Genomic DNA, 26,997 nt, shown 5'->3' on the forward strand with positions numbered 1-26,997 from the left:
TGAAAAAGATCAATTTATTTAGCATTTATATTGCTCGATACAGTTTATTGTTAGCAACATAATCACCATACCATATCTTATGCACATATTTACACAATACCATCACACTCCTCTCTCTAATTATGCACTGTTTGATGAACAATGAACACACAAAGCAAATCTCATACGTCTACCAGGTGCTTTTTCGAGCTTCCAATATTATGGTAGGCTCTCTTTCCATGTTTCTTGGATTTTGTAATTGAGCACAGAGCGCAGCCACTGTGTCCATGCACACTGAAGCCTGTCACCTGGAGCCCTTGAGATGGAAACATCTCCAGTTCATGTTGTCTGAAAGATATTGCAGGGGCACTCTCACACAGCTCATATCTCCAGATAAGCTGCGTATCTCAGAAATGCAGAATTACGCTATAAAATAACATCCAAGTGTATCAAATACGCAACTAACATTACAGATAAGCTACAAAAATAAAACTTGTGCGTATCATCAAAATATTGTGAAGTAACCCTGCATATTCGATTTGCAAATCAGCAACTTATTTTGAAATTATGAACGGGCATTCCGTCAACCTTGCCAAACTCCACGATGACAGTTACATCAGGATCATTTGCCATCACACTTTCTTGTGGAAGTATCGTGGTATTTTTTAGTCCTATAAAGCTCTCGAACCCACATGACACCAGTTTGCAGGGACTAGATGAAGTGTTTTTAAATATTTGACTTGAATACCCACATGTGTAAATACTAGTCTGTAACAATAATATGAATACCCAGATAAAATTACTGATACCCAATGATTTTAAAATGCATGGGAAAAATACCCACAACACCAAAAGCTTATCTGGAGCTCTGCAGCCTCCCATGACACAGCAGCAATAGTAACATACAACATGTACACACATCAGGATTGCCCAAAACAATGGGATTTCTTTTCGAAATGAATGACCACATTTTCAATGATTTAGCATCCATATTGAAATAAAGCAAGCAGGTCAATAAAATTCACAACTGAAGTAGATGTCAAATCTAAGAATAGGTCTAGAATGAATAAGTAGCATCCAAAACTGACATAAAAAAACAACAACCTCAACCTACTTTTGATGACATGAATATCAACCAATTACTACACCTCTGCTTGTATGTCAACACCTTTGAGAGAATGTGAAAAGTCAACACCTTGTCAGTGTAAAAGGCATACTGTAAATCTTGAAATTAACATGAGCATGAATTAAATGCAAGTGGTCTTTTTTTCGCATGTAATGAAACGTAACATTTATATCTCCAAAATGAGTCTCAACAATAAGACTGCACTGGACACATTGGATAGCGGAAATACCAACTTGAATATAACCACAAACATGGTTTATTGAGCAGCAGTTGCCACAGTTATATAACCATGTCATTCCAAGAATAGGAATTACACACTAGGCATCCGGTGAGTGATCACTGCTGGGGTCAAGAATTCTACCCACTTATGTCTAACTAGGTATCACTGACCACTCCAATCAGTGAGTTGTTGGTTCTATTATTTTATTGCCTTTGAACTTCCTTAACGCCAGTCAACAGAATAAACGTACAAACTGTAGGTTGTTTGGGCGAAAACACTGTTTATTGTTATTACAGAAGTGCTCTACTCAGCGCTAATAAGCAGTGTTATTTGCTGTCTGATGGGATCAAGGTAAGGTTGGATTAAGGTAAGGATATGTATCATTCCACTGGGGATGGGGTGGGGGAAGTCGCATTGATTTTGAGTCACATTTCTGGCTAGGGGACAGCGTTCGTATTAATTTGGAGACGCATTAATTTCAAGACTTAAGTATTCCTGGGACATAAAAGACTAGTTACCAAATACTCATTGTCCATAATTCACAGCTTCTACATACATTACATGTTCCTCAATTAAGTGTGTATATAAAATTATATATATAAACGTCAATGCAAGAAAATAACAGTCTTGATTATCTGCAGATTCCATTTGGCGTAAAGGGCAAAATAGCTATGAAAATTATACGGATGGAAAATGAATTATTATTATACGAAATATAATCAATGCCTCTAAGTTCAAACTTTGACCAGGTTCTGTAACAATTCCCCTGAAGCTAGCTACTGAAGCTGGGAAATGGTCGAGGTTTTGGTGTCAATACCAGTAAATCTGACAAAGGTATTCAATCAAGCATTGCATATAGTGTCCCAATAGTGTTTTAAACTACTGCAACAGTTAAAAGCCCTAAAGGTCATCCCTAGCATCGATACAAAACAAAGCATACCGTGTATCGCGTATCATATCGGATATCATATTGACTTGCATATCTTGTATCATATCATGTATCATATCACATGTGACACATCATGTATCTGATTGCATACCATATTGCATATCATATATCGTGTTTCATATCATTTTGGGTTTTTTTGGTTAATACCGCACTCAGCAATATTCCAGCTATATGGCAGCAGTCTGTATGTAAATAGTAGGCTCTGGACCAGACAATCCCGTGATTGACATCATGCGCTCAATCCATGCAATTGGGATATGATGACATGCATTATAACCAAGTCAGCAAGCCTGACCACCTGATCCCGTTAGTCGCCTCATACGACAAGTGTATCATGTACCATATCACATATATCACATATATAGCAAATGTTTTATCATGTATCATATCGAGTATCAGATTGTATATCACTCATATCAACATCCTGGTGAATCCTGGCATTTCACAGTGCCAAGACACATGGCACACGGCTTATTATACTTTCGCATAAATACATTTATCATAACAGTATTGGACTAAAACAGTGAGACATTTCTTCCTTATTAGAGAAGATAAAGATACAAAACAGAAACTTATAAGCACATGTATACAAGTCAGTATCGTGTTGATAAAACTAAGTAGATTTAACAAATACAACATGCTTATATACAACAATGGTTGATATCATGCATTGTGATTGATATCATGCATTAATGTGGTTGATATCATGCACTAATGTTTAAGATGAAAGCAGCATAAAAGAGAGTTCTTATACCAATGTAATCAAAATAATATGTATGGTATGTGTCTTGATCCGGAACTCCCACACCTAGACACTTGTGCACCTCCAACCTCCCCACCCCCAAAACCCGCCCTGACTTTGCCCAGTTACATTCAGATTAACCTTCGCTCCGATCCCACAACAATCTTTCCCTAAAGCTTGTAGGTCAACAAGCCCAAACTAATTTTGGTATCAATTTCAGGGTTATTCTGTCTTGGCATATGGACAAATATAAACCAATCTGACAAGACCAGAATAAAGTGAACTAGACGCAGGCTTCGGACTAGTGGCTCAAGTCACAGACTGCTGCGCTGTTTATCAGCATGGGAAGGACTACAAAAATAGTCAATAGATCAAAGGCACACAATAAATATGTTATCACATCCCAATGTCCACTTCTTACAGAGTAAATAAGAATGGTAAGTGTACATACATTGCATGTTATGTCTTAGATAAAATGTCAATGAATGTAATAATATGTACATTTAAACAACAATAAGCAGGTATTAGCCATGTAATGTAATGCAATATTTGACATGATTCAAGGTGTTGATTGAGTTAATTATGTTTTAATAAACAGTAACATTGAGAATATTTTTCAGATAAACTTTAAACTCTACAGATGAGACAAGCAGTCTTAAATTGTTTCACAAAATAAGTTATGCAGTAACAGTAGGTAACTTAGGTCATAATTCCAAATTGTTTGAAATTTAATTAGGACCAATCTATTAAATGTTTTTGCTGACACGTATACCCTAACAATTGCCAAAAAAACAATAAACATCATGAAAAATTCAAGGTATTTTGGAAACACCTGTTTCTTTTAAATAACTTTGCTTTCAAGCGATGTTTTGACAAGCAGAGACATCTCATGCTGGTAGATCCAAAACAGTTTCAGAAACTCTGCTAGACATTTTGGAACCAATTCTACAGGTACTGGTATCACTCTTCAACTGACTAGGAAGGCACAGGAACTTGCTTCCCTTATTAATCAGGGGCACGGGTGGCCCAGTTGTCTAAGGTGCCGCCATTCGCTGTGCAGAGTTTCGTCCCTATGATTGTGGGTTTGAATCCGGGTTCGCCCCGATTACGTTTCTAGGTTTGTCAGCACCATACCCTTGCTCGTGGGTTTCACCGAAGTGGTAAACATCTGAGACCTGCATCACTTCGGGCTTTCCTCCCACATTAAGCTGACACGCCGCGATATAACTGGAATACTGTTAAAAGCGGCGTTAAACCCAACTCACCCAACTCACTCACTCCCTTATTAATCGAGATGTTCAAGTATTATTCTTCCCTACCCTTAGCAGGTAAAAGAAATCATTCATTTTTTTTCAAATGCAATTCCACCAGTGTAGGACTTGGCTTATTAGCTTTAGGTGTGCATGGATGGGCAGGTGTCTCAGGCGCCACAATTTGCTTGCAGAATTACATCTCTTAGATGTGCCAGAAACTTAAGGGTTCGAATTCCAGTTCGCCCTGATCCAGTGTGTGGTGGTATTGTAAATCCTTCGCTCTACTAATTCAAGGTGTACGGGACACAGGTGGCTACAGTCTGTGGTGTAGAGTTGCGCCCCCTAGGCATGTCAGAAACGTATGATCGTTACAAATGCCAGACTCGCCATGATTTTGTTTCTACATTTGTCAGCACCATACCATTGCTCGGTGATTTCACCAAACTCGGAAACATCCAAGATCTGCATCACTTCTGGCTTTCCTCCCGTATATGCTCACACGCCGTGGAACAACTTTAGTACTGTTCAAAGCAGCATTAAACCCAACTCACCCACACACTCATGAAATTGGGAAAATTGACCTCTCCCCTTGCCCAAATGGTCCCACCGTGTCCAAATGTCCTAGACAGCAATAACAGTAAGGGGTCCTAGAATGAGCTTCACAAATTGTACCCAAACTCAGATCATCAGTATGAATGACTGACACTTCCCCAGTACCCAATAGAACTGAAGGCCAAAAGTTATCTATATAAACATTGGGTCTAGGAAATATTCTGTCTATTTCACTGTTACACAATCACCAAAAGCATCTTCCAAAGATGCATTCAAATCATACTCGGTCAGCTTTGATCTCATATATGAATATACCAGAGCCAGTACCCATATGGTCCGAGATCCTATGCAGAGATGGTCCTGAAGCATTTTGTAGTCTTAGGTCCTATGTTTAAGGATCAGTCATACCGGAATATTCTGGATTTCTCTACCAGTTTCAACCAGATCAAACATTAAATGAAAGACACATCAATAATTATCGATTCCATGCATGAAGTTTTCGGGGTTTGTTTCCACATCCACGCTGGCATCAAGACGAGCGATGTGATCTGTGACCATGTTAAGAATCTGTTCTACGTCGTCGATGTTGCCGTTGCTGATAGTGCTCGCTGTTGACAACTCACTGACTGACCGTCTGCTGGAACAAACACATCAGGCTTGAAGTCAACTCGAAAAAATAAACACTTGAAATTCTTCCAAAATATTTCAGATGTTAGCATTCATTCATTTGGTCTGATATTAACATAACACTTAGCGGCTGGAGCCTTAACTAGCTTAGCCCTTAGAATCCTCTCCTATCTTAGCAAGGAACCTAATTTATTGCCTTTACTATCGGGGCCCCTTCAGCCGATAAGATAAATTTGTTGTTACTTTTATGATTAGGGTTCTCTGTAAAGTGCAATAGTCCTCCTCCCTTCTAATGTCTGATGTGCATGCTATATAGAAGCCAATAATTATTACGTGTACATTCTTGGGTTACTCCTGGAGCTGGAGAGTGTTCCATTCTCAGGGATGTTGATGCCATTCTTGCGGAGAAAGTCGACAAATTGACCATAGTCCGCAGAAGGGATGAAAGGACTCATTTCTAGAAAACCAATATTCGATGTTATGACTACATTGATTCCAAATCCATTCAGTAATATCAAACAGAGAGCATGTGACAGTCACGGAATCAATGTTGAACAAATAAACAAGTTTTTCCTGACTTTGCTTTTATATTAAATGTATTTTCATCCTAACAAGCTCATCCTCAATCTTCATCTTAGCAATGTCAGTAGAACAGCATCATTAATTACAGATTATTAACAAGTTACAGGAGGATTAGTGAATGTTATTTTGTGCCACTGTCAGCAAATTGTCCAGGACCACGTTCCCCAAGTAGCACTCTGACAACAATGTTGAAGCTATGTTGGAGACCATACTGAAAATCAGATTCAAACTCATGAACAAATTGGGGTGCCATCTATGTTTGGGACAACATGTAAAATTTCTGCTTCATTGGTCCTGTGGTTTCTGAGAAGATGTTTACGACCGAATGCATGTTTTTCCAATGTGGATGCTGGCAGCCATGTTTCAGCTAAATCCATCACAGTTTGTGGATGAAGACAATGATGATGGAAAGCTATGGATGACTTGCTAACAATATAAAATACCCACCTGCCAACAAATGTTTTCTATCTTGACCGTAAAGTTTTAGCACTTGTTCACAAAATTCTCCAATCGGTAGGTCATTATGCCAGTCCCGCAGAAGTTCAGCAAAGTGACGCAACTCATCCGGGTTCAGCTTTTGATGCAGCTGAAATATTTCATGTGATGGTCAATAAACAGACAGATAAAAATACTAGCAGTCTCCTGAAACTGCTTTCTTATGATATGTTTTTGCGATGGTTTTTGTGTGATATTCTTCATGTTCATGCACCCCAGGTAACCAGGGACCACTGCTATCAGGGGGCCCGGGTGGCCCAGTCGTCTAAGGTGCCGCCATTCACTGTGCAGGGTTGCATCCTTTGGGCACGCCAGAAACCTATGATTGTGGGTTCGAATCCCGGTTTGCCCCAATTATGTTTCTAGGTTTGTCAGCACCATACCCGTGCTTATGGATATCCCCAAAGTCCCAGTCCCCTATATCCCCACATTAAACTGATATTCCGCTATATAACTGGAATACTGTTAAAAGCGGCGTTCAACCCAACCCTCATTCACTTATTTCTATCATCAGATATTGTTAAATCATATGATTGGTTCATTTAGGCTCATTCCAATGTATTATCCAATAACAATACAGTGATGTTTTGTAATAGGTGGTAAGAAAAAGCTAGCCCAAGTAGTTTCCACGTAGTTTGAGCAGTATTTAAGTTTCCCCGTAGTTTGAGCAGTATTTAAGTTTCCCCGTAGTTTGAGCAGTATTTCAGTTTCCACGTAGTTTGAGCAGTATTTCAGTTTCCACGTAGTTTGAGCAGTATTTCAGTAATATCACACCTTAATGATATGAGAGGAAAGCCCCCAAACTGCAATCATCAGATCTTAGATTTCAGATGTATCACAAAGTCCAAAGAAAAGCCCTCAGAAATGCAAGTCCTAGACTTTGGTGAGCATATGTTGAATTGAGAACCAGAGCTATATGGGAAAATATCAGTCATTCTCCAGAAGCAATATCAATATGTTAAAGGTAAGAAATTTGTTAGATTTTTTTGTGCAGTATGAAAAGAGACATTTATGAATATATACAAACAACATACTAACTTTAAACATGTAGTCTTTGACCAGGTCGGTGGGGATGCTGACATCACTCCCCCTCGTACTGTTCTCACTCGGCACACGCTCTTGTCCGCGGGGCGATCGTCTCGGGATGGAATCTTGACGTGTTGGCAGATCTAGATTTGATGATGTCAAACTGAAAGAAAAATACCACAATAATTCTAAAGGACAAGAAAAGGTAAGGTGGCATGTCTAATATTCAAACATATATAATACTCAAAGTCCTTGACCCACTAAGGAAATGTAAACAAAAACAGTGCAAACTTGGTAAACAAAATCATCATAGGCCACACACTTACCGTATTCGACGTAATAAGCGCCCAGGGCACTCTCAAAATTAAAAATAGGGGGCTCTTATTAGAATATTATTTTGGTGAAAAAGAGTTGAAAGATCAATTTCGTTGTTTATGCTGACCATCCTGACAGCCTGAAATGTTCATATACGACAGATATATTTTTCCAGAATTTAATTGCCCATAATAAAGGGTGCATATAACACACAAGTGTGTATTATACGCGAATAAATAAGTCTTGTGTACATTGATCAATCGGGAGGGGTGCTAATTGGGATTGTTAACTAGCCAATATATTAGCAAATATTGACGTGGGCGCTTTATGAGAGCAGGGTGCTTATTACGTCGAATACGGTAATTATAATTGGCTTATCTCATGATGCTAGATGTTTATGTGCACTTGATCATGTCATATTTACAGTCCTGAACCCACAAGTATAAGAATGAACACCATTTGAACATGCATGATTATTTTTATGCAATTATTTTAGAGTTTTCCTATATTTTACCATTTTACAATTACATTTTCAGTGAACCAAATCACCCCTCTGTTATAAAAAGAAGGGAGAACCAGTTCTAAAGATGCCAAAGACAACCAGTTCCAAAGATGCCAAAGACAACACAAAAGCATGCATAATCAACACTCAACAAGTAACTTACAATGAAGGACGTCCACCATGTCCGAAGGGAAACACCGTTGTCGACTCTGAAATTGTTTCTATGAGATAAAAACTATTATCAATAACTGTACTTTAATTAATACAAGCAATACAGAATGATATTAAAAAAGAGTGATCAAGTTCAGAGGGCGAGGTCACTTTGAGCTATCAGATGGGAGTGAGTGACTCTGGTTTAATAACAGTATTTCGTTTATACCACTCTATATTAGTTTAATCACTTTAATGAGATGAGAGCCCAATGTTACCATGGCTACCCAAATTGTAAACTGTAGGTCATAGACACTTTTAACTCTTTGACCTTTGACCACTAAGTCACCTCTACCGCCAATGGAATTAGAGTGAGTGATACATCTACGCCATTTTTAGCCATATTCCAGCCACATTCCAGCCATATTTTAGAAATATCATAGCAAGGAGACGGGGGCCCACTTGCACAAAGCTATCTTAGCGCTAAGACTATCGTAAGCCTTGTTAAAGCATGGGTGTTACGATCATCTTAGCGCTAAGATCACTTTGTGCAAGTGGGACCAGGAGCAGGCTTCATACATTGTGCCCATATGAGGAATTGAACCAAGGTCTTCAGTGTAAAGAGAAAATGATTTAACCACTGGGCTACGCCATTTTCCTAATGCAATAAAAACCCTGTTGGGATTCTGGGTCCGAATAAGTCCCAGCAACCTATGCTGGCCGTAAGAGGTGATCAAATCAATCAGGTGGTCAGTGACATGACTTGGTTGACTGCCTGTCATCAAACCCAAACAGCGTAAATCATTGCTCATAATATCAACTCCTGGTTTATTTGGTCCAGACATGATTATTACAAGCCACTAGCATTTATATGTAGCTGGAATATTGCTGAGTGTGGCGTTAAACAACAGACAAGCAAACCAATGCAATAAGACAATAAACTTTGTCATAGTACACATGGTAAGAGAGCACTACAAAATATAACCCATAATTTTAGTATGAAAAATATTAAAAAATCAGAGTGGCAGGTTATTGAGTATTTGAAGCCTGGGAATCCCAACCATACAAACGAACTCAAATTTGAAAATATGTAATGTTCATCAATGCTGTAAATACAAATAATCATGTTTCAGTGTTCACATTTCATAAATAAAACACTGTATGACTTTGGTCAAATGTGTCCTATCATTACACAAGAATACTGATGAAAAGTGAAAAGTGTCATCAACTTGCACGTACCCCCAGTTGATCCACTGTGAGAGACGCTGGTCGTGGTTCCGGGGATGCGAGAATCCAACAGCTGCATGGTGGCCTCAGTATACACCAGCTGGAAACACTGGCCAATCAGAGCACACAGTTCCTCTGCTGCTTGCTGATGGCAACCAATCAGAAGACAGTATTTGAGTAGGATACTTTGCTATCATATGTATCAGTTAGGGGCACTTAACATAAAACATGCCACATGAAGGCAAGCAACTCAAGCACAATTGGTGTTTGGTAGTCATGTTATTGTTTTGTTGAGATATATCATCAAATGATTAGGCAGATGTGGTCACCCAGCAGTGAATGGGTACCCAGTAGGAGGAGATGGTAATGTGACTGTTACCCTTCTCACACCTTGGGTTGTATACTCACCAGGGCATTGAGAATGAAAACTTGAGTGCACACTGACCAAGGTACCGTATTCGACGAAATAAGCGCCCGGGGCGCTCTCAAAATTAGAAATAGGGGGCTCTCATTAGAATATTATTTTGGTGAAAAAACAGAGTTGAAAGATAAATTTCATGGTTTATGCTGACAGCCTGAAATGTTTATATACAACAAATATCTGTTTCCAGAATTTAATTGCCCATAATTAAGGGTGCATATAACAAAGAGTGTGTATTATATTCGTATTATGTATTATGAGTTGAAAGATCAATTTCGTGGTTTATGCTGACAGCCTGAAATGTTTATGTACAACAGATATGTTTCTGGAATTTAATTGCCCATAGTTAAATGTGCATATAACACACTAGTGCGTATTGTACAAGTCTTGTGAACATTGTTCAATCGGAAGGGGTGCTAACTGGGATTGTTCACTAGCCAACATATTAGCAAATACCGCCGTGGGCGCTTATTAGAGCGGGGCACTTATTACGTCGAATACGGTCATTATAATGCAACCCTTCAAGCACACACACGTATGGAGTTATGCACTTTACAGTGAGTTGAGTTTTACCCCACCTTTAACAATATTCCAGCAATATCAAGGCTGGGAACACCAGAAATAGGCTTCAGAAATTGTACCCATGTGGTGAATCAAACCCGGGGCTTCGGCGTGAAGAGCAAACGCTATGACCACAAGGCTACCCCCCCCACCCCTTATGCACTTTACAAGCAGATCATTATTGCCAGATGAATCAAAACAACTTGTGAAACAACTTATGTTTGATAGTGATGTTAATTGTTGGAAAACATATCATCAAATGATTTAGGTATATCCAATACAATTACATTTTTAAAAGTGTGGGTGGTTCGGGGCGGTGTGGGGTGGTGTGGGGTGGGGCGGTGTGGGGTGGGTGGTGTTACACACCTGTACCTTCCCTTCTGGATATGTGTATCTATATTATTTTTTATTATACAACCTGAATGACATGTCTGACAACCCCAATTTCACACATTTCTTAAATTAATATTTTTAGAGCAGTCGCTTTTATAGTTTCAAAGAGTCTGTTAACAAATTTCATTAACAATAAACCCCAATGAAGATGGATATGACACTAATTCTAAGGCTTTCCATTCAAAGCTATGCTTCAAGAAAAATGTTTCCTGGATTTTTCTTTTTCATATATATATATTATAATCCTACTTGCAACATCTAAAAGATCACATTTTTGCAATTTTTGAGTTTCCTAAAACAAGCATAAGGAGTCTAACACAACCAGTCTCAGTGAGAATATCTACTCACCGCAAAAGACACACGAACAACAGAAACACATAGAGAAGTATGTACGTTAAGAAGTGATGTTTCCAATGTGTACCACTTAATGACAAAACTAACAATAAGTCAAGTGTTACCACAGAGTGTCTTTATTCTTATCACGATATGTTGCACGTGATTTCCAAACTTTACACGCTAACCCTGCACAAGACAAATGGTACATTTTGAGTCATGGATCTATCACGTCACATGATGAGGTTCACACAACATACCAGTATGCTCTTGTACATCGAACCAATCTAATGTCTCTTGAAAAGGAATAATTCTTCATATATGAACCAACATGTATGGTATTCACATTTTCTATGGCGGTGATATGAGCTAAACAAGTCCCAGTGAAAGTCATCTATTAACCAGCCCTGTGAGGTCAGACTTCTAACTTCCAGTGTAACATAGTCCTAAGTGGACTTTTGTGACAGAACCAAAGCTTCCGAATCCTAAACAAGTCCGTCTGGATCTTACCTTTGTATCGCAGTAGAGGACAGACAAACTGCATTCCTCGAGTGTTCCTAAAGGGAAGGACAGAATAAGCAGTGTCACAATGCCAGAGCTCCAGATAGGCTTTTGGTGTTGTGGGTATTTTACCCATGCATTTTAAAATCATTGGGTATCAGTAATTCTATCTGGGTATTCAAATTTCTGTTACCCACTAGTTTTTACACATGTGGGTATTTAAGTTAAATATTTAAAAACACTATTCATCTAGTCCCTGCAAACTGGTGTCGTGAGGGTTCGAGAGCCTTATAGGACTAAAAAATACCACGATACTTCCACAAGAAAGTGTGATGGCAATGATCATGATGTAACTGTCATCATGGAGTTTGGCAAGGTTGACAGAATGCTCGTTTATAATTTCAAAATAAGTTGCTGATTTGCAAATCGAATATGCAGGGTTACTTCACAATATTTTGATGATATGCACAAGTTTTATTTTTGTTGCGTATCTGTATTATTTGTTGTGTATTTGATACGCTTGGATTTTATTATAAAGCGTATTTCTGCATTTCCGATGCGTATTTTACGCAGATACGCAGCTTATCTGGAGCTCTGCAATGCATACTGATAGGCTAGACAGTTTATATGTTCCTTTATGTCACAGTTAGCAATATTCCAGCTGTATCACGTCGACATGTAAACAAATGACTCTGGCCAGACAAACCAGAGGTTGATATGAACACCACTCCATACAATGAACCATGTCATCAAGCCTGACCACCCATTCCAATTTAGTCGCCTCTTTTTCAGTTTAAACATATATCTCTTGAAAAGCATTTTGCACAAGTTATCAAAACTTAGAACACACTCTCCCAAAGATTAACATGTATGCTTATTTACAATTAATACATTAAATGAGAAAAAGAAAGAAGACGAGAAACAGATAAACGTATGTACATTAACACTGCTTACTCAAACGCATGTATATTCCTAAAGATGTTTTCATTGACATGATATGGTAAAGCTGCATTGCCAACTAGTATCAAGTCACTAACATTACCTGCAACTTTCACAATTAACAAACGTGAGTGCATCATTTCATTTGTAGCTATTTAAAAATAGACGTTCAATGAAACAATTACATGAGTTTCCACAAGGGCTGCCACATCAGCAGTTGGGATCCTTGTGTAAACATCTACTAAATAAACCATTTTATTATTCATTATCACCATGTCTAAATTTTGTCCATGTTTTATGTTAATTCTGAGGCCATATGAGAGTCACCTCTTACGACAGGAGATAGAATGATGGGAATGATTCTAGCCAAGGGTTGATGGTTAGACTGCAACAGTTTACAGCTACTAGGTCATCTTTGAGACGTGTTAATTCAAAATTATCATGATTATTGCCTTAAGGAATATATCAGATTTATGTGAAGAACAGAAAGCAGTAACAAGAACATCTTCCCTAGGCAAGGGAGTTAACTGAGTATAAAAGTCCACTTCCACTCTTGCCGAACTAGGCTGGAATTTGCAGGCTTGATAGTAGCACCCCCAGCAGCTATTATGAGTTGTGTCCCTTCTATGTCTCTCCTATTGACCAATAAGATTCCATTGCTCACATCGCTTGCATTTGCTTCAAACAAAATGATGGCGCCAAGTCGAGACGATCTGATCAATAATCAAGATCTATATTGTAATAAAACGGGTCTCACCCAGCGAAGTGCATCAAATCACTTGAGCACCTTGATTAAAATCATGAAAAGATTTGACAAAATATTTGTTGACGGAACACATGTTTTGCAAACAAATCCTGCTGTCGACGGACATCAGCACGCTGAAATCCATGTTGTTTACACACCGGATGTCTAATTCGTCACGCGATTTTGATTGGACTATGCATAGATCGTCCAGCCAAACTGCAACTCCAAAATTCCAGTCTATTTCGGCAAGGGTGGAAACAGGAGTTTTAGAGTCAGTTAACTCCCTTGCCTCAGGAGAATGTAACATGAAAGAAGTTATCTAAATACAACCTACCATGTTTGAGTGCCAGAATATGCTGGCCATCATCTTTTATGTAACACACAGCTGCAATCTCATGCATTGGTATCCGTAGCAACAGATCCTGGAAAAGGGAGATAATTCTTTAAGAGTGAGTGAGTATGGTTTTACGCCGCTTTTAGGAATATTCCAGCAATATCATGGTGGGGGTCACCAGAAATGGGCTTTATACACTGTACCCATGTCATGTATCGAACCTGGGTCTTCAGCGTGATGAGCGAACACTTTAACCACGAGGCTACCCGACCGCCCCAAAACAGTCAGTTGAAGTTATCGACACATGAAAATCATAATGATATTTCAAACATCCTATCTTTTTCATAATGGTATTTTATCCATATGTCTTGTACGTGTCAAAGGTATTTCAAAGACGTCTAAGAATACCTCTGACTGGTTGTATCTGCTGATCTTGATGTTGTTGACACTTAGGCTGAAGATGGCTTCATGCTCGTATCCAACTTTTGGTGGGATGAAACCTTGTTTCTGAAATAATAAGTGAGATAAAAATGTGATTGATTGAATGATTGATGGCATGTGTCAGAGTGTGCGAGCATTCATGAGTGAATATAGCTTCAACAATAATCTTCTAGCTGTTTTCAGTGAGCAGTCTCAGTATTGAGTACATGACAGTAACTTAATGCTATTTGGGGTGAGGTTCAATGGACACCTGTAGTTACAGCACCAAGATGGTTTTGTGGATGGGGTCCAGTATAGCATAGAGGTCTTCCCACAGCATCCATTTTGGTACCATAGATACCAAGATGACACTGTGAGGAATCTTAATCCACTAAAACAACAACATTTAATTTGGGATAATTCTATGGTATAGCCTCATATTACCCCTTCCTACAACTGTCAATTGGCATCTATGTTTGTTATATTATTTCTAACCAAGAACATGCTTTATAAATATCTCACCTTTCCCTTGTCAATGACTCGGAGGACATCAGTCCTGTTTGTGATGTCGATGTCGGCCACCACTCCATCGATCATCCCCGCATACTGAAGCACAAAACAAAGGCTTTTGATTAGGCCCTAAAATGAACCATTACTTTTTCACACACCCCACACACCTCTTCACCAAACACCAAGCATCTCATCATTTTATTGTCCCCAAGTACAAATTTTTACAAACCTGTAGAGGTTATGAATTCTCTGATGAAATCCTCCTTGGGGCACTTATTGCATTTTCCTTGCTCAAGAAAATCTACATGACATAGTTGTAACCATTTTCCTTAATAAAAAATGTTACCACACAAAAAACTTCGTTTTTGTATGATATACGACCACCCTTACGGGGCCTCACCACCAACGGCGCCTCACGCCAGGGGGAGCAACTCTCACCCAAATCACTTTCCATATGTCAAATGCTGACGGAATGTGGGGAGGTGGGTGGCTGTGCCCCAAGGAGGATTTCATCAGAGAATTCATAACCTCTACAGGTTTGTAAAATTCTCTTTCTGATTAAATCCTCCTTGGGGCACTTATTGCATCAGGACAGACTCCCAAAGATAATCTAGGAAGTGGCATCCGTCAGCAACAGGCGTAAATAAATACATCGTATTTGATTATTCAACAGAATAAAATATTGAGTTCAATAAATGGAACCAACCTTATCGTGAGGCACCACCGTCGAAAGGCGGGGGCTAGAGACAGGGCGTGGTCGACCATATATTATGATAAAGCCTGTTTTCGCGGCTTGTCATAAGTTGAGAATTCGAAACACCTCCCACCCCCACACTTTTTTTGAACAAGTGATATAGGGGCATAGATCACGAGAGACCATAACCAGCGCTGAGCTAGGCCAGAGGGTCCCCGAGGATCGAAGGAGCGCGTGCGCAAAATACGAGTATTATCGAGTAGTAAGGACTGATATTTATCGACCGCAGAAGATAAAATCCGGACCATTACCGAGCAGTATAACCGGAGGACTGTCTAAAATCTCGAATGCTCAATCGGCTAGAGATTAGAACTTTGCCCCGTTCGGAGAACTGACTGACCAAACCGAGTACGCTCGCTTGAGTGTTTGTCGAGTTGGTAAGGTTTGATGAATCGTGCACGGCTGGCTCCAAATAGCCGCGGAGCAGATCTGCTCAATGTGCAGAGCCGCGGCGTACGCTTTTGACGCAGCCACTGCTCTAACCTAATGAGCCTTCAACCTGGTAGGGGGGTCCCTGCCTGTAAGCGTATACGCTGTACAAATGGTTGAAACTATCCACCTCGAGATAGATTGTTTACTCGCAGGTGAGCCAACCTTCCTACCGCCGTAACAGCAAAATAGTTGGTTATCCTTACGGACACCAATATTTCTGCTGATATAGGCCATGAGAGTCGTGCGGACATCCAAGACATGAGCATGTCTTGCAGTGGTCCCCGACGCGGAAGGCTGTGAAAGAGCAGGTAGCTCAATAGGAGCCGTTCACGTGGAAGCGTGTGCGACCCTTTGACAGTAAGAGTCCGGTAGTCGAAAACTGACTCTGTCCCGGTGATATTTATCGACCGCATGGAAGACAGTTATTTCGGGATCGGCTGACATAACACGAATGTCGCCTACCCGTCTGCCGGACGTTACCACCACAAGGAACGCCGTCTCCCAGCTCAACAGCTGAAGAGAGAGAGACCACAGATCCCGAAAGGAAGGACCGGACAGCCAATCGAGAATGATTGACAAGTCCCAAGGGGAACTGATCCGCCGGACTGGCGGTCGGATCCTGTCCACACCTGCTAAAAAGCGCTGCACTAATGGGTGTGCACCCAGAAGTGCCCCGTCGACAGTGACGAAAAGCTGCGATAGCTGTAGAGTAACCCCGGACTGTTGATGCGGCCAGGCCGTCATCTAGTCGCGACTGGAGAAACTCAATCACGGATACGAGATCTGCAGAAAAAAAAAAAAAGATCTGCAATCCCTCTATCGACACACCAGGGCGCATAGCAGGCCTATCTATCGTACTGAACGTTTGTCGAATCTCTCCGCGAAGCCAGTATTGTGTCTGCAACTCGTGCAGGAATACCGCTCTTCTGGAGGCGATTCCTGACAGTGGCTAAGCCACCCATTGAATCCTGGGATTCGGGTGGAGGGCCCCGTTCTGGGATAGGAGGTCCGGTCATAAAGGTAATATAACAGGAGGCTGAGACAGAAACCTGAGTATTACATGAAACCCACTCTGCGCCGACTAAAGAGGTGCCAGGAGCACAATTAGTCGCGCAGGCTGAGTGCTTAGCTGAGACAGGACCTTGGAAATCAGAGGTACTGGGGGGAATGCCCACAGAATTCTGTCCGTCCAATCTAGCTGGAAGGCGTCCGGTGCCACCGACCTCGGGTCGTGGACTCGGGAGCAGAACGTTGGTGTCTGGTGATTCATCACAGACGCAAACAGATCCACCTGTAACGGCCTGTATAACAGGGAGAAAATCCCGAATATCCCCGGGTCGAGCCTCCACTCGTGAGGAGCGAGGATCCGGCGAGACAGAGCGTCCGTACGGACGTTGTCCACCCCCGGGAGATAAACAGGTAGCACCCTGATATCGTGAGAGTCGCACTATAGTAGGAACTGCCACGTCTTTCGTCGAAGCGACGGAGACGCCGTTCCCCCCTGCTTCCGGATGTAAGTCATCGCCGTTTGGTTGTCCATCTCTAGACGAACCACTTGGCCACGAAGCAGACCCGGGAAGCGTTGGAACACCAACCTGACCGCTCTCAGTTCTAGCACATTGATATGCAGTTTGATCTCCTGCTGGGACCATAGTCCCGAGGCAGTGTGATCATTCAGAACGCCTCCCCAGCCGGAGAGTGACGCTTCTGTTTGAACTGTGAGAGACGGAACGGGAGTGTCGAGGGGGAGCCCCCGGGACAGATTCCCGACCTCGGTCCACCACTGGAGGTGTGTAATGAGCCAATACGGAGTCTCGAGCACAGTCTCGAGATCTTCCGAGTTCGCCCAAATTCGACAGAGTGCTTGTTGAATGGGACTCATTCTCAAGCGCCCCGCCAGACCAAATCCACTGTCGCCGCCATGTTGTCCAGTAACTGGAGCTATGTACGAGCAGCGTGACTTGCGCTTAAGGGACTTGATATCTTGTGACAGAGATACACGTCCTCTCACCGTGTTGAAATTAGCCACTAGGAAGACTAGATTCTGAGTGGGGCTCAGATCTGACTTCTTGAGACTGACCATCCACCCTAGCGTGATCAGAATATCTATCACTTGTTGTGTAGCTATCTGACTCAGGGATTGCGATAGAGCTCTTAGTAACCAGTCGTCGAGGTACGGATGGCAGAACCGACCTTTTGACCTGGCCACTTGGGCGGGACTCAACATCAGCTTGGTGAACACCCTCGGGGCCGTGAAGATCCCGAATGGTAGAACCCTGAACTGATAACACCTCCCGTCGAAAGAAAAACCTCAGGTATTTCTTGAACTCGGGGTGTATTGGTATGTGGAGATAGGCGTACTTAAGTCTATTGACGTTAGCCATTCTCCTGTCTCGACAGGTGAGATCACTGTTTGGGTGACTAGGAAACAAGTCGAGTAGAAGCCCTCGCTTTCCTGTCCCTCGGGACCCGGTTCGATCGCAGCTTTCATAAGTGCGTCGACCTCGGCACGGAGGAATTCCGCCTTCTCTCGGGTAGCAGGCACCGGAGTGTGCTTTATCCCGGAGAAGGGGAGGGGCGGATGATGTTTCCACCGAGGCAAATGGCCATCCCTTAAAATGGACGGGGTCCGGGGATTGTGATGTAACTGTCTCCGATTCCTTCAGGAATAGAGTCAGTCGGCCGCCTACGGGGACATCCGGCTGGAGGCAGTGAACCCCGGCTGTCGGCAGTTCGATAACTTGCGACTGTGGGTTCACCCGGGGCTCTTCGGGCGCTAATGGGAACCCATCGTTCCCAGCCCCGCGAATAAGCTGTTGGTCTCGACCAGCTGCCTTGCCCCGGCCCGTGCCTCTCTTGCTCCTCCCGGCGCCCTTATACCTGAAGGAAGCGGCGGCTTCCAAGCAGGTGTGGACGTCTGACCCGTGCGTTAGCGTAGGGGGGGACAATTGGAGAGGCCCGCTTACGCGGTTTTAACGCTTGGTACCTCCAACATGGCCTCATGAGTCTTTGATGGAAGTATACCATTGAGCGGCCTCTCGGACCACCTGCTGAGCCCCAGGGAAGAGGGTGGCACCCTCTTATACGGCAAAGCAAGTAAGTCTTGGCATGTGTAAGTCGAGTATTTAGATACCGACATCCACCGCCTGCGCATGCCCATAACAGCGCACATCATCTGCGAGGCACAGCTACGAATAGCGTCCCGCGTAAGATAACTGAACTTCCGTTAGTTGCGCGGCCAACTCCGAAGAGTCGACCGGCCCCTCTCCCGCTAACTCCCTCTGTACAGCCGACAGATACGCGGAGTGTACGGACACACGGAGCTGTTGGCATGCATTATGATATTGCTCCTCGAAGCATATGTAAGCAGCCTTCAACTCCGCACCGCACGCGGGAAAGGGGGGGCAACAGCCGGCCCTGCTTGACCTTAGTCAAGTTGGGTGTCTCCGACTCTGGCATGGGCGCAGCCACCTGAGGCAGTACCTGGACAATCCTGTCCCGCACGTGCCTCTGCACCCGGCCCGATGCCGAGTCCCGGTGCCGAGTCCCGGTGCCGAGGTGCCGGAGGTTCAAGGGAACCCACCTGGCACCGGGCTAGGTATCCACTAGTGGAAGCCTCGGCCTCGGAAGAGGCGTCTGGCTCCGCTAGGGAAAGTTGTGCGTCGGTAGTGCACGGGCCGAGCCGGCGCCCGCCACCACTACGCTGGGGATCGACCGCGAGCCAGAGCCGAAGCTCGGTCTCGGATCGTCCCCGAGACAAAGGGAACCAACCTTGCTCCGGGGCAGGTATCCACTAGTGGAAGCCTCGGCCTCGGAAGAGGCGTCTGGCTCCGCTAGGGAAAATTGTGCGTCGGTGGTGCACGGGCCGGCGCCCGCCACCACTACGCTTGGGAGCGACCTCGAGCCGGAGCCGAAGCTCGGTCTCGGATCGTCCCCGAGACAAAGGGAACCCCCCTGGCTCCGGGCTACGAATCCACTAGTGAAAGCCTCGGCCTCGGAAGAGGCGTCTGGCTCCGCTAGGGAAAATTGTGCGTCGGTAGTGCACGGGCCGGCGCCCGCCACCCCTCCGCTGGGGAGCGACCTCGAGCCGGAGCCGAAGCCCGGTCTCGGATCGTCCCCGAGATCAAGTGGCCTGCCTCGGCCGACGCCGGGCATAACACAGATCTCGAAGCCGCGTCCGGCGCCGACAACGGGGAAGGCTCAGCCCGTAGCTCCTCCGGAGCCGAGACTTCACCTCCTCCATCATCGACGCCATCGGCGACTTAAGTAACGCAGAACAGTCTGCCAAAGACAGTGCAGGAGAGGGTGCAGTGCTTACTACGGGGACCCTCCAGCCTTCTCCCCCGGCCCCCGGAGAGGGAGCGGGGGAGACAATCTCGGCAGCTTTTTTACCCTTTTTAGATGGGGAGGGAGGGGGGGGGGGGGGGGGGGGGGGGGGGGGGGGGGGAATGTCTTAGTAGATCTGATATCTACCCCCGCCTTTATAGACCTCTTTAAAGTGGAACAAGTCAACTTGTCTCTTTTGGGGGGTAAAGGCAATGTCCTCCGCCAGACATATCAGGCAGCGTTCGTGCCTGTCTTAGAACAACCCGTACACAGTTTGAAGGTCTTTGTAAACAAGACCGTAATTTCTGAGGTGGGCGGGAAGGGTATTAACGTGTATCAGTGCGATATAAAGATCGGAAAAATACGTGCATAAATTGTGAAACTAGAAGCAAAGGCGTAATGTAGAATGCGATTTGTAACGCGATACTAATAGCCAATGTCGTAGTTTAACTATAACACCAAAGGGGCGTGTTACGCGCTAAGATGAAAAAACCCGTAAAAAAGGTAAGTGTAGTTTATAAATTAACACACCACCTTGGGTTTTGTAAAGGAAAAAATTGTAGTCCAATGCTGTATGATATAACAAAACCCCAAGCCGTTTCTTAATGGCCTTGGTGTTACATGTATCAGCCCGTGGGACTACAATATGGACGCCATTACGGCCATTTGAATTCAAAGGTGCCGTGCACGTGGCGTCAATTACAACTCTATAACTTCACAATGCGAGGTATTACGCCTTTGCAATGAAAGAAATGTACCATACATACAGTTTGGTCAGCCATGGTTCTTGTCGAACGATAGATTTCTCTTATTTTGTCTTGTGTGAAAAATCAACACGTCTGTCTCTTACAGATGACATAAGGAAAGTGATTTGGGTGAGAGTTGCTCCCCCTGGCGTGAGGCGCCGTTGGTGGTGAGGCCCCGTAAGGGTGGTCGTATATCATACAAAAACGAAGTTTTTTGTGTGGTAACATTTTTTATTAAGGAAAATGGTTACAACTATGTCATGTAGATTTTCTTGAGCAAGGAAAATGCAATAAGTGCCCCAAGGAGGATTTAATCAGAAAGAGAATTTTCCTTGTTGTCATCTGGACACACAGGAAAGTAGTGAGGTGATTCCGCAGTGGCGTCTCTGGCAGGGATAGGGTTTCCCTCACAACTAATAGATATGTTGGCAGTGAAGAGGACGTCTGTTGAAAATCTATTAAAATATTTGTAGTGTGGTTCTCAGCATAAACAGGAATTTATGACAATGATGTAATAGAGGTAGGGTATTCACAAGAATTAAAGAAATTTGCTATGTCAGTCTGCGTCAAATTCATTTCAGTCTACTAGCCTGGACCTGTACCTTGAAATCATTTTCATGTCTATGGAGGTCCATACTCCAATGAACTCACTTAAAGCAAAAGTCAACTCTTTTAAATTTTTGTATCACTATTTTATACGTCTAAGTATCTACATGATCTATATCTATACACAATTCTATTAAGTATGCGTGACTTCTTGTTTACACCAACAGCCATACAACAACCACCTTCATCGCGGAATGGAACAGCTCCTCAAAAGGAGAGGTGACATGAGCTTACGTATGCTCCAGTGACATCATTTGTAGTTTGTTTACAACAATTATATTCAAATAATATCATTATGAGCTGAGAAGGGTCTGTTAAGAGCTACCTCAGTTAATCATTCAGGGTGACTGCGAAGCGTAATAAATTTGGAATGGCCGACGGATACATGGCGGGAGATCACTGTCCGGTAATTGAACGGTGATTGTAAAGATGCGTTAAATAGATACTAAGGTAAATTTATAGATTGCTGTAGACTGTCACTGTGAGTCTAGGCATGGATTGAGTCGATACTACTAGTTTGGATGTGCATTTCTTTGTTTTGTTCACTAGGAGTGGTCGTAACAAGGATGTCCTTCAACGAACATGCAATCAAACTCTCTGACCCAATGTGTGCTAAAACACTAAGTTCAAGATTAAAGGGTCTAAATGATCAGAAACAACACTTCGGTGCTAATTTGTGTTTGGGAATTCCCAGGGGTTTCTCCAGGGATGTGGACATAGCCTGTCAGTGTTTACGTCATTTCAAGAATTTACGTCATTTCAAGAATATAGTCTCTTGAAAAACGTATGAATGTCAAAATGTGTCATTCATGCACTATTGATCTTCAGTTTCGCAGTCATGTGACCAACCTCTTGTCAAATGGAAAAGCTGTAAATCATGTAACCTTTATATTGAAAAATTATACAAACATGATCATGTATGCACGAGACACTGCATTCTTACCAAAGAGACTTGACAAAAGTACCAGCATCTCTACGAAATGTACCATTCAAAGAATAAAGAAGGTGCATTACATAAGTCAGCTCATCATTAGTTACTGAAATACCAGTTACACATACATAGATTCTACACAGGGTTTCAACTGACCTTGACAACCTTCTCTACGTTCTCCTCAATGAGGTACTGAGGTTTCACGTAGTAGTCAGGGGGTTTGAGATCGTAACTGTTGAGCACCCGTCGGCTGTACATGCCCATCTCTTCACGGGGGCCCCGACCGCGATTCAGTTGGTTGCTGAAGAAGCCCTGGAAGTGGAAGAACAACAATGAGTGAGTTGAGGTTCACGATGCTTTCAACAGAATTTGAGTGATATGATGGTTTGACGGATGCTGTTCACATCAGGTTGTAAGCATAGTGAGTTTTTCATCTCCATGTTCAGCATCAGATAGCTGGTAGTTTAAGGAATTAAAAAATAAAAAATACTATGTTTACTTGAGAAAACAACTGGTGAGTTATCTGTTTAACACATATATATCATAGTGACAACATAAATGTAAGCAAACACATTGATGAATGCGGAAGTGGTCATGTTACTGTTTTTCTGTTTTATAGATTGTTTAATAATGACAAACATTTACGATTGGAAAAAGAACAGATGTTCATTAGGCTTTTGAAATCTAAACTTAATTTAGAAGCATAATTTTCAAAACTTCCCCATGCAGCTCAATGTGTATTTGTGCACTCACGCCATAATGTATTCATACCTGCCACTATTATCACTAGCTATGACGTCATATGCTTTATGACGTCAAAAGCATAACGATGGCTGTAGCCTAGGACTACGTTTTACTTCTCCCTCCATTGTCACAATTACATCATAGGCATTATGACGCCACAAATACTACTGTTGTGCGTCACCTAGGACTACCATGTAAGTTAAAAGTTTTCATTACACCTGAAGAGCCGTTGAACGGCAAAAGATCTTGTGTGGATAAAGGAGTTTTGACAAGCACGAATATCTGGACTCTGTTTTTTCTATAAATATATCAGCATTGATCACTGAAACAACAATGGTTTTGATCACAGCATTCTGAGAAAATATTATTCATGTTAATATTATTAGCAGTAAACAGAAGATGATCTGTAATAAGAATAATCATGATAATATTCAAATATTCAATAAAAATATATATATATATATATATATATATATATATATATATATATATATATATATATATATATATATATATTTATTTATTTATTTTCCAGAGACAGGTGATTTATGTTCGAACTGATGGAAAGATTGAAATATAATTTTTTTAATTAATTGTTTAGGACAGTAATCATGGTAATTATAAAGCAACATGGGATGAGAGAGCAGCCCTATTTTCTTCTCTCTGCTAAAGTTGTTAAATGATTTCAGGAACGAGAAAGAAAGGGAAGTAACTCTTTGACCTTTCATTCAAAACAACACTTTTTCATTATAATGTTTTCACCTGACAATCATTTTTTTATGTTAACTTATCATCATGGTTACTAAAAATATGCTTTTAAATGTCATGTTTGTTCTTAGTTTAGTAGTTTAAACACATCCCTATGGTTTCTGGGGGTGTTGGGGATGGGGTGGGATCACACGATGCATGGTTTGAAGTATATAACAAATTGCCAGGCTGCCATCAGGACCTAAAGACTTTAGAAGCTGCAGACCCCGACCAAATTCTTCAGGCCCTATTTAATAAACTGCAGCTTATTGTGACAAAGAAATTAGGACATAAGTTTACATGCAAGGACCCATACAACGTTAAGATCTAACTGTCAAAGGCCTACAGTCAGGCTCTTATTTGGAACACTGCCTTAGTTCCAGATTAACACCGTGATGAACCTGTTTTTTTTAGTCACATTGGTCTTAGAATCTGCAGGGCGGTCGGGTAGCCTAGTGGTTAAAGCGTTCGCTCGTCACGCCGAAAACCCGGGCTCATTCCCGACATGGGTACAATGTGTGAAACCCATTTCTGGTGTCCTCCGCCGTGATATTGCTGGAATATACTCCATACTCACTCACTCACTAGAATCTGCATGTGTATTGGAGTCCATCATGAAGCTTCTTCATTAAAGTAGATAGTCCTCATATAGACTCATGTTAGAATGATACACATAGGAAAACAATTCCTAATTGAAGTGATTACTACCAGCGAAATAAAAACCTGACCTGATTGAAGATTTGATTTGAGCTGATTTATGAGTGTCTATTTCAAATACTGCTTGTAAAAACAAATCAACAAAATAAAATGACAAATGACCTAACCATGCTATGATATGTCTAAATTAAACTAAAATGCATTATCAATGCACCATCATCAATAACTTTATTTGATCAACCTGATAAATATATTATCATGAATATACACCCACTCACAAGAAAATAACAATAATAATAATTTGTGAAAATAGCGCAAGAAAAAGAAATACAAAAAAAAATGAAACAGCAATGATTTTGATGTCACCATTCTGAGCAAATATTATTCATGTTAATATTATTAGCAGTAAACAGAAGATAAACTGTACTAAGAATAATCATGATAATATTCAAATATTTAATAAATAAACAATGTAAGCATGAGACTAACTACAAGCCACCAACTTAGTATTTTCACCAAAATACAACAAGAACAAATGCAGAAGTTCTCCTCCCCTACCTGACTCAATATCCCCTATATCCTCTGCCTGCCTGTCCCATATACATGCAATACCTATCTAGCAGATGATGAATGGTGTACACCAAGTTCATACAGTCGGCCCTGAAGTGCCACACCCAAAAGGGACAAAAGATTAGATAATAAATTTTCTCTACAAACATACGGTCTGTGCCCATCTGTCATCATAGGCATACAGCATTCGTGACAGGCAGATTACAGGAAGGGTGGAGTAACGTGACCTGTATTCAGTGGCAGGCAAGAGGAACCCACCCTACTTCAGCCTGTGGAATTCCACGACACAAATAGCATTTGTGTCCCTGTTGTGTCACACCATTGTGTTGACCCAATAAATACATGGCGATGAGGCAGTTGCCTGGTGCCTCACTACAGGATTATTGTCATGATTTGTCATGTTTTGTCATGTTTTGTCATGCTTATTAGTTGATAGGAAGTAATTGTTTTCATCCTGAATGACTGTTTTGCTGTGAGTGTTGATGTTCACAGGTGGACTAGGTGTAGAGGGAGTATTCAGGAGCTGTGAGTATTATCAGCACAATTAATTATTGGAGCTCTGACGATTAAGTATAAGATTTCCTTTGTTTGTTTAACTGTGAACTAAGCAAAAATTCTGAATTATAACTTAATTTATTTATTTATTAAATTTCAAGAAATCCCATGCTTCGAATCTTCAAAGAAGAAAAACGATTGAGTTACGTGCTTCTAAAATACTTCTATAGTGTACTAGATACTGAATGTGATCGCCAGTAATGAAGACTTCATGAAACAAATACAACATGGAGTTCATCCACGATGCATCTGCTGTCACATTTTTACATGTAGCACTTAATCATACAAAATCTTTGCTTTTTTCATAATTATTACATTGCAGTGGCAACGCATGTAGACTAAGTAGACATATATATCTTCTTACCTCTTTTCAGGAATGTTAGCCACACAATATTCAACCTCTAACATCGACTTAATCAGTTTAAAATGCACGAAATGTGGAGAATACATAATCTCCCCAAACATATGTTGTTTATTACAATCCACTAGTCCTTGCTTGAAAGTAGAAATAAATTGTTTATCATTGCCTATGTCTTGATCATACCAGACAACCCCAAAAACATATGAAGATGACACCCAGGTATGTCTTCCTGCCAACATGGCCAAGTCTTATGTTTTCATAATAAATAACATTGTTTTGGATAACGATCCTGAGGCATTTTCAATGATTTCCACCAATAAGTAACACATTTAAAAAACTAAGCAACACATGTGCCTGTTCTCCCACACTCTGCTAAAATAGCATTACAGTAGAACACGGATATAACGAACTACTAGGGACCAGAGAAATCAGTTCGTTATATCCGTTGTTCGTTATACACGTTTTCGGTTGGATAAGACAAAACACAATACACACGTAACTGCAGCATTGATTTGTATTAGCAGGGATCATTCAATTGATATCAATTTACAACATTCATTTAATAACATTAAATTCATAACATTTTCTGAAGATTGTTATCAAATACATGTACAAAATTTAAACAAATTTATCATTTTTCGATTTACATACGAGATGTGTAGTTTG

General features: G+C 41.6%; 1 protein-coding gene across 8 annotated transcripts in view; it reads right to left on the minus strand.

Moving 5' to 3' along the window:
• LOC139480462 (cerebral cavernous malformations protein 2 homolog) overlaps positions 1-26,997 on the minus strand; it is a 29,319-nt gene continuing 2,322 nt past the window's right edge. Inside the window, exons 1-12 of one of the 8 annotated variants that reach the window (XM_071263544.1) lie at positions 25,404-25,450; positions 22,854-23,009; positions 14,915-14,998; positions 14,381-14,479; positions 13,973-14,060; positions 11,964-12,010; positions 9,758-9,890; positions 8,532-8,589; positions 7,564-7,714; positions 6,478-6,616; positions 5,782-5,905; positions 1-5,458 (exon numbers count right to left, since the gene is read on the minus strand). In XM_071263544.1, the coding sequence (XP_071119645.1) occupies positions 5,290-5,458; positions 5,782-5,905; positions 6,478-6,616; positions 7,564-7,714; positions 8,532-8,589; positions 9,758-9,890; positions 11,964-12,010; positions 13,973-14,060; positions 14,381-14,479; positions 14,915-14,998; positions 22,854-22,961 (1,200 nt within the window). In that variant the 5' untranslated portion in view covers positions 22,962-23,009; positions 25,404-25,450 and the 3' untranslated portion in view covers positions 1-5,289. Of the gene's footprint in view, positions 5,459-5,781; positions 5,906-6,477; positions 6,617-7,563; positions 7,715-8,531; positions 8,590-9,757; positions 9,891-11,963; positions 12,011-13,972; positions 14,061-14,380; positions 14,480-14,914; positions 14,999-15,608; positions 16,012-22,853; positions 23,010-25,403; positions 25,451-26,997 lie in introns of those variants that run through there. The other 7 variants (XM_071263543.1, XM_071263542.1, XM_071263541.1 and 4 more) reach the window with 7 other exon arrangements.

The sequence above is a fragment of the Haliotis cracherodii genome, unplaced genomic scaffold, assembly GCF_022045235.1.
Source record: "Haliotis cracherodii isolate W230 unplaced genomic scaffold, xgHalCrac1.p SCAF_4, whole genome shotgun sequence".
Classification (NCBI taxonomy): Eukaryota; Metazoa; Mollusca; class Gastropoda; order Lepetellida; family Haliotidae; genus Haliotis; species Haliotis cracherodii.